Genomic DNA, 14,820 nt, shown 5'->3' with positions numbered 1-14,820 from the left:
AACACGAGTACTCGAATCAAATCGAGTACTTGACTCAAAGCGAGTACTCGACTCAAAGCGAGTACTCGATTCAAAGCGAGTTATGGAAAGTTTAGATGGCATATCTATTATTAGTGTTAAAAAATTCAAAGACTTTATGTCTAGTAGGTATATTAGAAATTATTTTTTATCAAAGGCTTATTCCAGCTTCGTTCAAAAATGCATTAATAACGCCGTTGTATAAAGATACTGTGGTAAAAATGAATCACTTTATCTTGCCAAGAATTTTTTAAAAGGCCATTAAAACAAGACTTGTGAACTACTTAGAAAAAACAACTTACTATACCTGCTTCACAATATGGTTTGAGAAAGGGTTTAGGTACCTACTGAAGATGTCTTGGTACATCTTACAAATGAATAACCTACACAATAAATTCATCTTAAATAAACAGAAAACATTCCATTCTTGTGAATTATTTAAAATATTAAGAGTACTTGATATTAACAATTTATATAAAAAATATCCAATATCCTTTACCTATTTACAAAAATAATTTATTAAAAGAGGATGTCACACCCACATGTGTTGTCTACTTGTCTCCGTCTTACAAATGTACAGCATACCAAAAACTGTTTTGCGCGGGACAACTTTTATCTTTCTGTATTTGTAGTAGTGGCTCCAAAATGTCTGAACATATAGGGTGGAAAATTATCTATGCAACAGCGTGCCCATATTTTAGATAACATAAATACAATAATAGTTATTGCTAAACAGTTTTTGCTATGTTGTACATTTGTAAGACAGAGACAACACATGCGGGTGTGACATCCTCTTAATCACTGTATTACCTTATAAATTATTTACTTACCTACTTTTAAAAAATTCTATATACTTTTTATTTATTTTATTATTAATTTAAATATTATTCTTCATTGTTTAAATATTGTAAACCTCATTTGAAATTTCTGTTAAGTTAAATTAAAAGTATACAAATTATAAATCGAAATGTAAATTAATAGTGATAAAAGCCATGCTACATGAATAAAGCCATGAAAAAAAAATTGACACTTAATAGTAAGATAGATGTAATTTTTTTTTTTGACTCATGTGTAAGATAAGGTCACATTTTTAATGTTATATTTTTCAAAATTACTGCCAATCCTTAGGATCAGTTTTAAGTTTACAATAAATAATATTTGTTATGCCATATTATATTTATTTTTGATTAAATGTGCTATTTTCTTAATTATGATTATTCTTGGATAAACAAGATATAATAAATTTGCCAGGTTGTAAATGGTTCTTAATAATAGATAATAAATGAAGTACTGTTTAATCAGTATTCAATAAAAGAACATTCAATGTTTACTGAACATAAAATTATTTATAATCCACTAATATAACAAATAATAATACAGTTTATAAAGCTTCAATATTTTCTGTTAATACTAAAATATGTTAAACTTTTGCTGTGTAATGTGGCTGTGGATATATTTGTCATCTTATAAAACAAAAGGACAGGAAATTGTCCTCATATGACTGCATCATGTCAATCTAGGTTTTCATTAATTCCAAAGGTTTAAAGGCAGCCATATCATGCCTAAAAATTTGTAAGGTTTTTAATTACACATGGAAATTTAACTCAAATTAGACAACTTAATTAAAAATGAATGTTAAATGAGTAACAGCAACCTAATTGTAATGAATTTATTTACTTTAATGATAAAGGAATGTGTAGGTCGTTAAAATTATCAATTTTCATTTCTTTCATTTTCTCCCACACATTCACCATACACATATCTTTTAGACTGGGCTCTATAAAAAAATAAATACAATATATTGTTGTTTTTGCAATTCAGATAATGATAAAAAATTTAATATTTTACTCAGATCTAAAACATGAAGGTCATCAAGTATCCATTTAAAAACACTTTCTACTAGTTCAGTAGAAATCGGACTAATACCGCCGGATATAAATATCCTGTCATTAACTAATTGACAAATCTGTTTTTTTCTAGCACACGGGGGCGTGCCCTTTGGTAATATTTTCATCCAGGTGAAATTCACTGGATCAAATCGATTTATGTCTTGAAAATATAAGTCCTTGTTCGTGTTAACCCCACCGAAGATGTAAATAAAGCCATTATACACAACTGTAACCAATTCAACACTTTTATAAGTAACATTTTGGTAGGTATTTTTGGTAAATAGTATTGGCATACATGCAGAATGGTTACGCCGTCCTATGGGTTTAGTACCATCGACTTTTGGACATTTCCACTTTCTTCTAGAGGTATCTAAATAATAAATATGGGAACAAAATGTATTATTATAAATTTGTTCTGTTCTTGCCCAAAGACTACGGCCACCAAATATATACATTTTATTATCAATAGCAGTTGCAGTATGATAATCTCTAGGAGATGGAGAACGTCCCTATGAAAAATAAATCCATCAAAATTGTTAATAGCATACCTGGTAAAAAGATACAATTTTAAAATCAAATATTACCTTTGTTTTGACTATACTCCATTCCATGGAGTGTAAGTTTAACATATACAAATTTGAAGCTAACAGACCTGAGCTTTCTTGAAATCCGCCATATATGAACATGCAGTTTTGAATGATACATGCGGAATGGCCATCTCTCGGCCCTGGTTTATGTCCATATACACTTGGTGTGGTCCATTTTAGAGTTTCTAGATTGATAAAAATATTTTATTGTTAAAGAATTATTACAAACATGTTTAATGTTTTTAGGAAAAACATATTTCAAATCAAGAATCAAACCGGTTGTTAATTTCTTACGGATAAAATGTTTTGTTATTAAAGCTCTGATTTGATTTTTTATATTATTTAATTACAGAAATAAAAGAACTTTTCTGTTTTACTGGACAACATTTTTTGTTTTTACGCAGTGGTTCCCAACTTTATTAAGTCTACGCTCCTCTTTTAAATTTTAAAAAAATCTCATGCCCACCCATCTTAAATTAGAACTTAGACGACCTTTTTTTTATTCTTTTAGTGATAAAATATAAATCAACTTAATAATTAATAATATTATTTTTATATTTTTTAATACAATTTTATAAATATTTTTATACTAAATATAATAAGTAAAATTAATTTATTGTTTTTAATTTTACCGATTGTAAAATGGAATTATTATTTTAACAGAAACATTTTCATTTGTTTTATCAGCCCCCTCTGCAGTATCTAAATTCCCCTCCAGTCGGGACCCACTGTTGTAACATATGTAGCAAGCTGAAAACAATGTTCAAGAATTTGGCAGTTAGACTTAGTTTTGAAGTTGGAGTTTTTTGTAGTACGAGACCCACCAAAGTGATTTTACATAACAATTAAAAAAATGTTTTTGATTTTAATTGTCTGAGCAAGCAAATGGCCACATCGGGTGTATATAAAAATACTATAAATTTCATCAGCTATAATTTTAAAAGTAAGTTCGACCGTAAAATTCTGACTTCATAATCATTTTCTACAGCATGATAACTACAAATGTTAAATCAAAAAAAAATTGTGTTAAGCAAAACATAAATATACTGAAAAAACATCATTAAGAGATATACAAATAATACAATTATAAATATCAATAGTTTAACAATATTTAAGTACAAAACATTACATTTTCAGTAATTAATAGTTTGAAATAATTTCATTTAGGTACCTATCTAAGAATAATTTTTTTTCTTTTATTAAGATTTGAACCAATCAATTACCTGTGTTAAAACAGTACAGAGTATTACAAGCTACAATACCATTAAATCCGCCCCACAAGTAAACATTAGATCCAAGATTAATTGCTGTGTGGCCATACCTCTGGAACGGTACACATGAGCTTTCTTGATTATTTAGCTCCAGTTTCCACCATTTCAATTTTTCTGGAATTACAGAACTTGGTTAATATTAATTGCATTAGGAATAAACTAGGGCACGCAGCGCCATAGACTAGACGTCCTACAGCATTTTACCGGTGTCTAGTATATGTATGTCGATCGGCTTCAACCCTGTGTAGTTTCCTCCATTGCAGTGACCACCAAACGTGAAAATTCTCGTGCCAATCGTGACCGCTGCGTTATTGACCAGACTAGGACCATCGGACTTGTGAACCGTCCAATACATTGTGTGGTATCGTAGAGCTAATGGAATCCGTCTACACGCCGCCGGATGAGTTCGAATAGATTGACGAACGCGAGGCACTGGTGACACAAACACCAAACTCCTATCGCTTTGAACTCCTACACGGATTTTTTTAAAAACTGTTTTCTGACTACACCTGAGTGCCTAGAAATCCGGTCGCGAGTGAAAACCGGAGAATGAGACTACGTTAAACACTTAAACCTGTTGATAAGAATTAACACGTCATACAGCATAGGCCCGGACGAAAATCGTGACGGCCATCTTCGAAACGCACAATCAGTGTGACCAATCTATGAAACAAAAAGCTGTAACAGCATCAGTAGAATATTTCCAGGCACGTAGCACAGTGGTTTGAAACGTCATTTTACGCGGCAAAAAGTCTATATTTTAAATTTCTATTTTAATGTAATTTTTTAATGAAATTATTATCTGTAAATATTAATCCCGAGTTACAATTTCCTAAGTATAAATTCTGAAGAACTATAACATTTTTAATAAAACATTTCTTTATTTCTATCAGTATTTCATCGATTTCTATAGTTTTACTTGAAAATTATCTCTATGTCTTAGAATTTATATTTTTTTAATAAATAATAATTTTATATTAAACTGAAAGGTCCCCTGGCTAATACTAAAGACGGAAAATAGATTTTTTATTTAAATTTTTTTTAAATATATAAATTGGTATATATAGGTATAGATTGTACCTAAACTAAAATACAGTGTCTGTATTTTACAATCGTATTGGTTACTCTGGTTTCTGGCCCTTGGGCTGTCTTCTTAACTCTATTATAATAATATATGGCAAAACAAAGACAATTTAATTTTTTTTAAATCGCCCCCTCCCCATAGCTGACTTCTGGATCCGCTACTGTTTTACCACCTAATAAAATGCAAATAAAATATATACCTATAGTACACTTTACAAAATTTCTAAATTGTATAATAAAAGGTTGTGTTAAAGTTTTGAAATTTGTTAAAACAATTACTAGTTATCTTAGTTTTAAAAAATACATTCTGTACAAATAATATTTTTATCCATGCACGCTTCAACTGCAGCTTATTATATTTAATAATGAAGCTATATGTTTCTTTATAATTTTGGATTGATTTTAGAACTCTAAACATAATTTTATAACAGTGTATATCCCCTTTGTGTCTAACTATCCATTAGTTACCACTTACCAGTATATAGTTACCATTGTCTGTATTACTGATAAAAGATTTTATAACTGCGGTTCTACCACAGATATAAAATACTAGATAGCTAACTTGTCTACATTAGGGTAATCAATGTTGAAGTTGGCCACCATATGCGTGTGGGTCAATGTTTACATAACTATCTTATCAATACCGTATGATAACATGATATTATTTGCTCAGAATAAAGTTTTTTATAAAATATTAAAAAATTATATTTCTATTGCAATTGTTTTTAATGACAACACATAATATTATCTTTATTCAATATTCCATCATCAGATATAAAATATTTTGACCATCAGCTTGTTATCATGTCGTATTGATAAGACAATTATGTAAACATTGACCTACACTATTTTAAGCCCATTTAACTCTTCTAGTTTAAATGATTCATATTTTGGAAATTATAAATTGATGTTAATAAAATTTAAAATGGACAAATGGTAATGACCATCGGTACACGATGCATTAATATACAATCATTTAAACAATAAGGTATTTGGATGTGCTAATAAAATGATACAATTTAAATAGTTCATAAAAATAAATAATATATTAAACACATAAGATATACAATTTAAATACATTAATAAAATACAATACCATAATAAATTATTTGAACCATTTATAATTTGATAATTAAATAATTAGTTATAAAATTTGGGGATAATTTTGATTAAAACTAAAAAATTGAAGTTTTAGGTTTTTTTAAAAATATATTTTCATGTGGTTTTCTATTTCCTAATTAAAAAAGTTTCATAACACCTGCATTTGGTATGCATGATTCAAATTAATCAGACATTTCTAGAGTTTTCAATTAATTTGGTGATTATTTTATTATTTTTATTTTTTAACTCTTTTAAATGTAAAACTTAAAGGTATTGTAACCTCCACCCAAAAAAAACCAAATTATAACATAAAAATATAAGTGTATAATAATATGATACTATTATGAATAATAATAAAACATTAATCTCAAAATAATGAATCAAATTTTGATAAAAATTTTAAAATTAAAAATAAGGGGAATACAACAAAAGAAGATGGTAAAACATATTCTATCGACGAAGGGCATGTTTAAAAAAAAAGGAGTTGGAGTCAAATGGAATAGATGTTTTAAATTTGTATCACTTAGATAGGGTGAAGTTCATAGATTTAAATGACAATTCAAGTCCTCATTAAAACCCAATAAGAAATTTAATTCTACCAGTACTGAGGAGGTATTCATGGCCATTGATTATGTTGAAACTACAGAATCTGCAAATTCATCAGCCCAAAACGTAAAACCAAAAATCCGTTTCATGGATCTTGTTGAAATAATGGATCCCTGATACATAAGGTGAAAGACAATTTGTTTTTCTGATATAATAACCAAACCTCACACAAATGGCGTAGCAAAGTTGGCATTGGAAAAACACTCTACAAGCGGACCTAAATCATCTTTACCTAGTACTAAAGTAAATGGAGTTAAACGTCATTTAAATGACAAAAATCATGTTGGAGAGAATTTATTTGAAATTGTAAAATTATACAAAGAGCATCTTAGCAAATCTGTACTAGATAATATAGTGACTATTGGAAATATACTAAATATAATTACAATGTCTAACTAACATCACAAAACAGGAATGGATAAATCATTTAAGAAAATATCTGAAGCCGTACCACGTAAAAAAAGATGTTACTAATCGATAATGCTACTTTTCAATGTTCCATGAATGAAATGTTTAAGATTCCTGTAGATTCATCAACTACACAATATTAAAATAAAAGTAACAGAAACTAATAAAAGCCCTATCAGCTCTAATGAAACAATTCAACCCAGGTTCCTAGAAAAAAACATCCTTTAGGACCATCTTATGTGATGTCAGCCGATTAACATTTGAAGAACATATTTATATAATTGATATCATCACTTACATAATTGGAAACTGAATTAGTATTTCAAGTGTTTTTTTAAAATTATTAGCGGTAATAATTTTTCCATATAAATAATATCAGTTACGTTGTTTGTTACTAGGTACGCTTTTACCACTACTTGTGTTCAATGGTTTATTATTGAAATTCATAAATCATATTATACAAATACAGTGCAGTGACCTGCTTCATTTCAATCCTCATTCAACACCCACTATACATCAAAAGTGGGCATTAACTAGTTAAAAAGTTAAATTTAAGTTAAAAAGTTTATTTTTTTTAACTTATTAACTTAACTAGTTAGTTTATTTTCTAATCAACTTATGAACTTAGCTAGTTTAATTTACAGTTGAAATAACTTAGCTTTTCTCAGTTGATTTTAAACAAATCCAGTTAAAAACATTTTGAAATTTTTTGTTTATACGTAAATATTACTATATCAGTATAAAATAAATATAATCCAATACAAAAACGCAAACATTTATGTTCTTTTTTTTGATATCATAATTTGTGTATATAATATATTATAAGTGTAAATTATAAATTATGCGAGTTGCAATTATAAATGTTTTAATAAAATTAATAATTTTAAATTACAAATTGACAATTGTTGTTTTAATGTTATATAACTTATAATATATATGAAGGTCATGTACTCATCTTTACGTATTATAACACTCAATTGCTATACAATATAAAAAAATATATTTCTTGAATTATTAATTTGAGATGGGTATAGCTTAAATTAGTACCTAAATAATAGTAAAGTAAAAGTAAAAGAGTATACAGTATTCATTATGATAAAAGTTCAATAAAATTGTTTTTTATAATTTACAAATTAGAAACTAGAAAGACAAATTCACTCTTTATGTGATTTACCTACTAATTAAAAAAAAATTGATTAACTTTTTTTAAACTGAGTTAAGTTGATATTTTTTTCCATATTAACTTATAACTTATCGAGTTAAATTTATAATTGGTTAACCGTTAACTTTTAACTTATCGATCTTGTGTCCTCTTAACTTAACTTGAGTTAATTATTTTCATTAACTTGCCAACTTTTGCTATACATGTCAATGACCTCTATGGCTTTCCATATTTGATATCATTTTTATGTACTTAGATATCTCTAAATTCAAATTCAAACTAGTATAATTTCTGAGTTATTAAAACTAATGTACAAACTTATATACTAATGTAACTAATGTATATAATGTATAATTTAAAACTAATTATACTCATAACATTTTTATAAATATGAAAATGATTATAGATTAATTACTGTATAATTTTGAAATCATTATAGCTCCTAAGCTTCCAAACCAATATCATAAACAAATATATTTTTAGTAAATAAAGTTAAATAATTCAAAAACTTCTATTCAAATTTTAGATACTTCATAATTTTCAAAAAATGTCTTAGCTAAACAATTTATAAGAAAAAATAAGTTAGTAATAATGAAAATATAATAGCTTATTCTCATTTTCCAGATTATTTAAAAACTGAATCATTTGATACCTAGTCGAAAGCCGACCAAGGCAGTCGTCAATTTAATTAATTGGTTAGTTAACCATAAATTATAAGCATGTTACTAGTGACTAGTACTGGTAGTACTGGAGTGTTTTTCCAATGCCAACTTTGCTACGCCATTTGTGTGAGGTTTGGTTATTATATCAGAAAAACAAATTGCCTTTCACCTTATGTATCAGGGATCCATTATTTCAACAAGATCCATGAAACGGATTTTTGGTTTTACGTTTAGGGCTGATGAATTTGCAGATTCTGTAGTTTCAACATAATCAATGGCCATGAATACCTCCTCAGTACTGGTAGAATTAAATTTCTTATTGGGTTTTAATGAGGACTTGAATTGTCATTTAAATCTATGAACTTCACCCTCTCTAAGTGATACAAATTTAAAACATCTATTCCATTTGACTCCAACTCCTTTTTTTTTAAACATGCCCTTCGTCGATAGAATATGTATTACCATCTTCTTTTGTTGTATTCCCCTTATTTTTAATTAAGCTCCTAAAATCAATTAAAACAACAAAACTAAATTAATTATCTTGAAATAAATGCCAATAGGTATTTATCAGATAGTACATTGTAATGTGAGCTATGGGAAATATTATCTTATAAATTTTTTTAAATATACTAAAATAATTTGTAGTTAAATTGGCTATAACCCTGTTAATATTCGTCAAAATGATTTTTACTATGGAGGATCTACTAAAGTACGTATACTATTTGTACCATACATAATCATCAATTATTTCACATATTATATGACCTAAGTATTATGAATGGTATTTTTCCTATGGAAATTAGCAATTGTACTTGATTTTACATTAAAATTCAAAATAAATAAAAATGTTTAATAATACAATGAACCAAACAACACAATGTGACAACAAAACTATAGTATACACATTTTACATAACCATCATAATATTGTGAGCAATGGGCACATTAGTTATATTACCCGAATAGAAAAAGTACAATTATGTCCACCAGAGTGCGTGCCATTAATCTGTTTTCCCTATAGTATTTAGTTTTGCTATATAAATCAGACTAATCGAGTAAAATAATGAATTCCTCCTTGTTAGACAAAGATAAATTAATGAACAATCTAATAAAATGTTTATGCAGATTTTGGACATATTAACATGTTCCACAAATAATTCCACTTTTCAATAGCTCCTAAATGTAATCTATAAACTGGTAAATGTACGTCTAACCTACATCTATATTTGTGTAAGTTGGTGTATAATTTATATCCATAAATGCGTAAACAAATTTACAAAATATTTTACATCAAGACTTAATTACTTAGTTATAAATATAGCTAATTTTTATTTTTTTTTTTTGTCAATGATCTTGCTCAAAATAAAAAACATGAAAAGAAAAGAAAAAAAGAAATGTAATTACCTATATTAAAATCAAGACTTAAATTAGATGAACAATATTTTATTTAGTTCAAATAAATATTGTTCATCTAATTTAAGTCTTGATTTTAATGATTGATCTCAATGTAATGTTTGACTCTATCAAAACTTTAATACTTTTAATAACTCTTCTGTATTCTCGTTCGATCCAATTTTGAGTATTGCCCGTTTTTTTTGATCCATAACTACATCTATTTAACATGAAGCCATCGAATCAGTATAAAATTATTCTTCCATAAAATTAAATATTATCAGACCCAAATACACAGCTTTGATAATTTTTATTTATCTACTGTTAAGGCCTCCTCCGGTGCCGGCAATTTATTAAGGAGCAAATAATTGGCAAGCAACTTAATTCACATAATATCGTTTGTACGTTGCGTGATCTTGTAAGTGTGTAGTTTGTACTATTTGTTGTAGTTTAAACGGTAATTAATGTGTGTGGTGAGTATAAATTCTGAGCACTATGTTGCCCGTAAACTCCTTTTTGGTATAACTCACTACAGTAATTTAAACTCAGCAACTTGGTAGGCAATGTGCGAAAATTCGATTTGATGCATGATTGTACGTGATCTACCCGATTAACCAATGGCAACTAATAATATAATTAATACTAATATCTACTAATTATTTTTCCTATAACCAATAGCAACATTTTCCATCATAAATTTCAAAATCCCTGGGAGAGTCCGACGTATTAGGTCTAATTGTACATCTAAATCATCCTGAGAACCACTCAAACACAAAAAATTTCATCAAAATTGGTCCAGCCATTTAGGAATGCATATAGGACACACACACGGACAAATATTCATTTTTATATATAGATGGATGATTCAATTAGAAAATGGCTGACAAAATTGAAAAATATTATTATAAAATTTTTATTTATACACTGATTATCACACCTGAAAACTATTTGTTGACAGTTTTTTGTTCGATTACTGAGCAGTGAGCAGGGCAATTACAGTTCACCACTATATACTGTACAGTATATAATAATATAAAACATAGTTAAATAATTGACATTTAATTTCACAGTTTTAGGCATGACAGATAGGTATCATCACAGTATTTTGATACGCATCCTCCACTCTTTACTTCACCTTTATCGAGTTCTGCACTTCTTATTGGCTGTCCATCACATACATACATAAATAACATAGTACAAAATCAACTAATAAGAAATGGAGAACTACAATATAGGCCAGAGGTGAAGGAGATGCATATCTACTGCGCAAAACTAGTTCAACTGTGATGATACCAATCTAATTTGTCATGGTTGGAGTTTTTTCAACTTTTCTTAATTTAAAATGAATGTTTGACTCAATGATCATTTACAGTAATTTTGTAATATTTTGTTATATTATTTTTTTATTTTTATTTTTTGGATTATTTAGTGGTGCCTGGACACAATCTAAAAGCATATACATAATATGAACATTTAGTTTAACCGATTCTTGAAGAGATCTCAATTGTAATAAAAAAAAAAAGAACAAAAAAATTAATTTTCCATTTTAAATGTGTAAAGAAAAAATGTAATTTTACAAAATCGGTATCACAGGCATTAGAGGTTAAGAAAATGAATTGATAAATGACACAGTACAATTTCAACAATAATTATGAACAATTAGGTTCCGTTGTGTGACTATGTGAACCCCAATGAACTGTGACCAATCATTAGTTTACTTTTTAGTTGTACATCAAACAAGAACAAGACAAAGGTAATGACTAAAGGACTAATAACTGGTTATTTTTGTTTTTCTCTTTGTATAGAAAAAATAGCATTTAAATTGATTTGTTCTCAAAATATTTATAAATACAATGTGGTTAATATAAATAATAGTACAGCTATAATATAAAAAAAAAGAGAGAAAGCTATTGAATGTTTAATGTTGTTAATGATACATTTGGATATTTCTTATTGATTTACAGAAGTGAAAATAAAAACGTATTGAGAATTGTTACTATTTTAGTAGGGTAATCAAATAAATGCATGATCTTCTTTTTGTCAACTATGCTCTGGACATCGCTTTGGCTTGTGCACGGACACGATTGATATATTCTTCCGGATATTTGCTAAAAAAAAATTTATAAAAATAAACGTACTGTTTAAATTTTTTTTAAACTTATATTTCATAATAAAAAGTAGTTACCAATAAATATGATAAGCTTCAGCCTGGGCAGGATCGCTGATGTTGGGTTCATTTAAAAGATCTCTTATTCCAAACAATAACTGCTTAATAGTAATAGCTGGACGCCAATCTTTTTCTTCGTCCAATATTGATAAGCACACAGTACCTAGTAAATCATAAATAATCATGATTAATATTTACAAATTGAATTTTAAAATTATATTATAGATATGAATAATTAAGATAGCTTATATTATATTTACCAGAGGGATAAACATTGGGGTGGAATAATGGAGGAACAAATCTGCATTTTGGTGGAGTCGATGGATAATCGTCATTGAAAGTCATACGTAAGAAATACGATCCATTTTCCCAAGGAGTCTAAATAAAAATATTAATATGAAAATTATTTAAAATGTAATAAATAAACACATTTATACGTTTTATTTATACATACATACATCGAACATTGTTTTCTTTTAATTCCAAGCAGAACATTAAATATATGGGTTCTAGTGTTTTTTTTTTTTTTATACATATATGTTACGGGTAAAGTAGGAAATCCGGGCATTGTGCACTAAGCCCGGGCATTTTGGGCAATGTAAGAATGATCATTTTAATACTCAAATTATTTATACATTGACCGGGCATTGTACTAGATTGCCCAGATAAAGTGTACCCTGCCCTAAAGTAGTTACACACATTTATATAAAATTGCATTAATACGTAACCACGAACTATACTAAAATATTTTATTCGTACACGACAATGTGACGGCAAACTGTGTACGAACCGATGTGGTACATATGTGGTACATATGTGGTAATAAATAATGTAAAATATTATGATGATATCTCTACATTATTTTTTTAGTAATAATAAGTTAAAATAAAACTATAAAAATTATTATAATTTAATAATAAATAGTATTCATGTCAAACCAAAATCAAAATCAATTCAAAATTGTAGTAATAGGTAGTAGGTACCTAAAATTAATTATGTAATTAAGCCAAAAAACTATTATTATTATATATGTTCCAAAAGGTAACAATACACATTTTATTAATACTAATATTAAAAATTAAATATTTTATTAATTAACTTAACTTTAACTTTTTAACGTGTTAACTCCCAGCCTGAAATATTAGTTATTTAGTAGTAGGTATACTCGATTCAGAATAAGAATACCCACTAGCTTGACGAAAACTCATCTTGTTCGCGCATGTCTGTTGCCACCAGTTGGCGGTGATGTTTGCCGATATACCGCAGGTGTATATGTAGTGAACAATAATATCGCAAAGTTTTCACGAAGAATTGTAAACGACGTAGACATTGAGTTTGGTACAGAACAATAAGGTAAAAGTATGAGAAACATGGTAAAGGAAAAATATACACATTATAACATAATAGGTAATAATTATTACAATCTTGTTATTATGGTATACAATGCCCAATTTTCTACTTTGCCCGTAACATATATAATATGTAATATCATAATATATTTTTTATAAAAAACAAAAAAAAATATCGAAAAACCTATGTAAAACTAAAATTATTACACAAAACTGTTTTTGACAAAGTTGATGTTGTTTTACTATTGTAATCAAAAATAAATATTCACAGACTTGAAATTTTCAATGCACAAGTCAATTTGAATGACCCATACACTTTAAAACAAAATTAGAAGTATAATTACAAATATAAAAGATATTCTCAGAAATAGGTAAACTTTGTTATATTACAAATAACATGGGGCTATAAAATGGACATAGCAGTCCATGATAGTTATATTTAAAGACCGGATTTTGCATAAAGTGCATTTTGCTATTTTCAACATCATATACATGCAGTCAATGAGTGTCCACAAATCATTACTTGATTGATTAAATATCAAAATTTTATACTGCATATTTTCGCATATTCTGACGTTAATGCATGTTCTGCATATTTTTGCATATTTTAAAAAAATCGTACAAATATACAAATAAAAACACAGATCATAGGTACGTTTATATAATATTATAATATCAAATATTTTACGTCTCAAAGAATATTCAGACGCTAAAAATAGTTCCATAGGTTGGTTGTACGGGTTTTATAGTGGATACATGACTTTACCTATTTTATCTAATCTTGTTGATAAAATGCCCTAAACAACATAATTTGTACAACAACATATTATATTACAACCACTACTATATTTATCCAAGATAATTATTGTTAGTAAGAATTACGTTGTAGACAAAACGTGAGTGTTGAGTGTACCTACGTGTTTTTTCGACAATAATTATTTTGTAATTTACCAATTCATTTTTAAATAGTTAAAATGCCCAAAATTCCAAATTCAAAACTTGCATCAATTAGAAAGTGTATTGAGCCGTACAATATTTCTGGCGAGGTTTTCAAAATATTAAATAATACAACAGTTTTCTGTCAAAATTGTCAAAAATCAGTAACAGCAGAAAAAAAATTTCAAAT

The 14,820-nt window shown here is 27.5% G+C and overlaps 3 protein-coding genes across 3 annotated transcripts in view; all 3 read right to left on the bottom strand.

The window, feature by feature from the left end:
* Positions 1 to 1,422: 1,422 nt before the first annotated feature.
* LOC107883667 (kelch domain-containing protein 3-like) lies at positions 1,423 to 2,127 on the bottom strand. Its single transcript, XM_029485731.1, has 3 exons — positions 1,867 to 2,127; positions 1,696 to 1,795; positions 1,423 to 1,580 (listed from the first exon to the last, which is right to left on the bottom strand). The coding sequence occupies exons 1-3, from the start codon at positions 2,030 to 2,032 to the stop codon at positions 1,535 to 1,537; spliced, it is 312 nt and encodes a 103-aa protein (XP_029341591.1). The 5' UTR covers positions 2,033 to 2,127; the 3' UTR covers positions 1,423 to 1,534.
* An 81-nt stretch (positions 2,128 to 2,208) lies between these two features.
* On the bottom strand, positions 2,209 to 4,120 carry LOC107883665 (kelch domain-containing protein 3-like). Its single transcript, XM_029485372.1, has 3 exons — positions 3,970 to 4,120; positions 3,718 to 3,879; positions 2,209 to 2,679 (listed from the first exon to the last, which is right to left on the bottom strand). Exons 1-3 carry the CDS (start codon positions 4,118 to 4,120, stop codon positions 2,444 to 2,446), a joined length of 549 nt encoding a protein of 182 aa, XP_029341232.1. The 3' UTR covers positions 2,209 to 2,443.
* A 7,943-nt stretch (positions 4,121 to 12,063) lies between these two features.
* Positions 12,064 to 14,820, bottom strand: part of LOC100161996 (SUMO-conjugating enzyme UBC9-B-like) — a 7,529-nt gene continuing 4,772 nt past the window's right edge. The window contains exons 4-6 of the mRNA XM_001949957.5: positions 12,606 to 12,723; positions 12,364 to 12,508; positions 12,064 to 12,286 (exon numbers count right to left, since the gene is read on the bottom strand). Coding sequence (XP_001949992.2) covers positions 12,223 to 12,286; positions 12,364 to 12,508; positions 12,606 to 12,723 — 327 coding nt within the window. The 3' untranslated portion in view covers positions 12,064 to 12,222. The remainder of the gene's footprint in view (positions 12,287 to 12,363; positions 12,509 to 12,605; positions 12,724 to 14,820) is intronic.

The sequence above is a fragment of the Acyrthosiphon pisum genome, chromosome X (assembly GCF_005508785.2).
Source record: "Acyrthosiphon pisum isolate AL4f chromosome X, pea_aphid_22Mar2018_4r6ur, whole genome shotgun sequence".
Lineage (NCBI taxonomy): Eukaryota > Metazoa > Arthropoda > Insecta > Hemiptera > Aphididae > Acyrthosiphon > Acyrthosiphon pisum.
This window is presented reverse-complemented; position numbering and strand designations above follow the sequence as displayed.

Excerpts from the sequence above, each read along its gene's own strand:
- LOC107883665 (XM_029485372.1), bottom strand. The coding sequence starts at position 4,120 with ATGTATTGGACGGTTCACAAGTCCGATGGTCCTAGTCTGGTCAATAAC. Across the intron at positions 3,880-3,969 it reads CATACATATACTAGACACCG|AAAAATTGAAATGGTGGAAA; the intron begins GTAAAATGCTGT and ends CTGTAATTCCAG. Across the intron at positions 2,680-3,717 it reads TCTGTACTGTTTTAACACAG|AAACTCTAAAATGGACCACA; the intron begins GTAATTGATTGG and ends TTATCAATCTAG.
- LOC107883667 (XM_029485731.1), bottom strand. The coding sequence starts at position 2,032 with ATGAAAATATTACCAAAGGGCACGCCCCCGTGTGCTAGAAAAAAACAG. Across the intron at positions 1,796-1,866 it reads CCTTCATGTTTTAGATCTGA|AGCCCAGTCTAAAAGATATG; the intron begins GTAAAATATTAA and ends ATTTTTTTATAG. Across the intron at positions 1,581-1,695 it reads CACATTCCTTTATCATTAAA|GCATGATATGGCTGCCTTTA; the intron begins GTAAATAAATTC and ends ACAAATTTTTAG.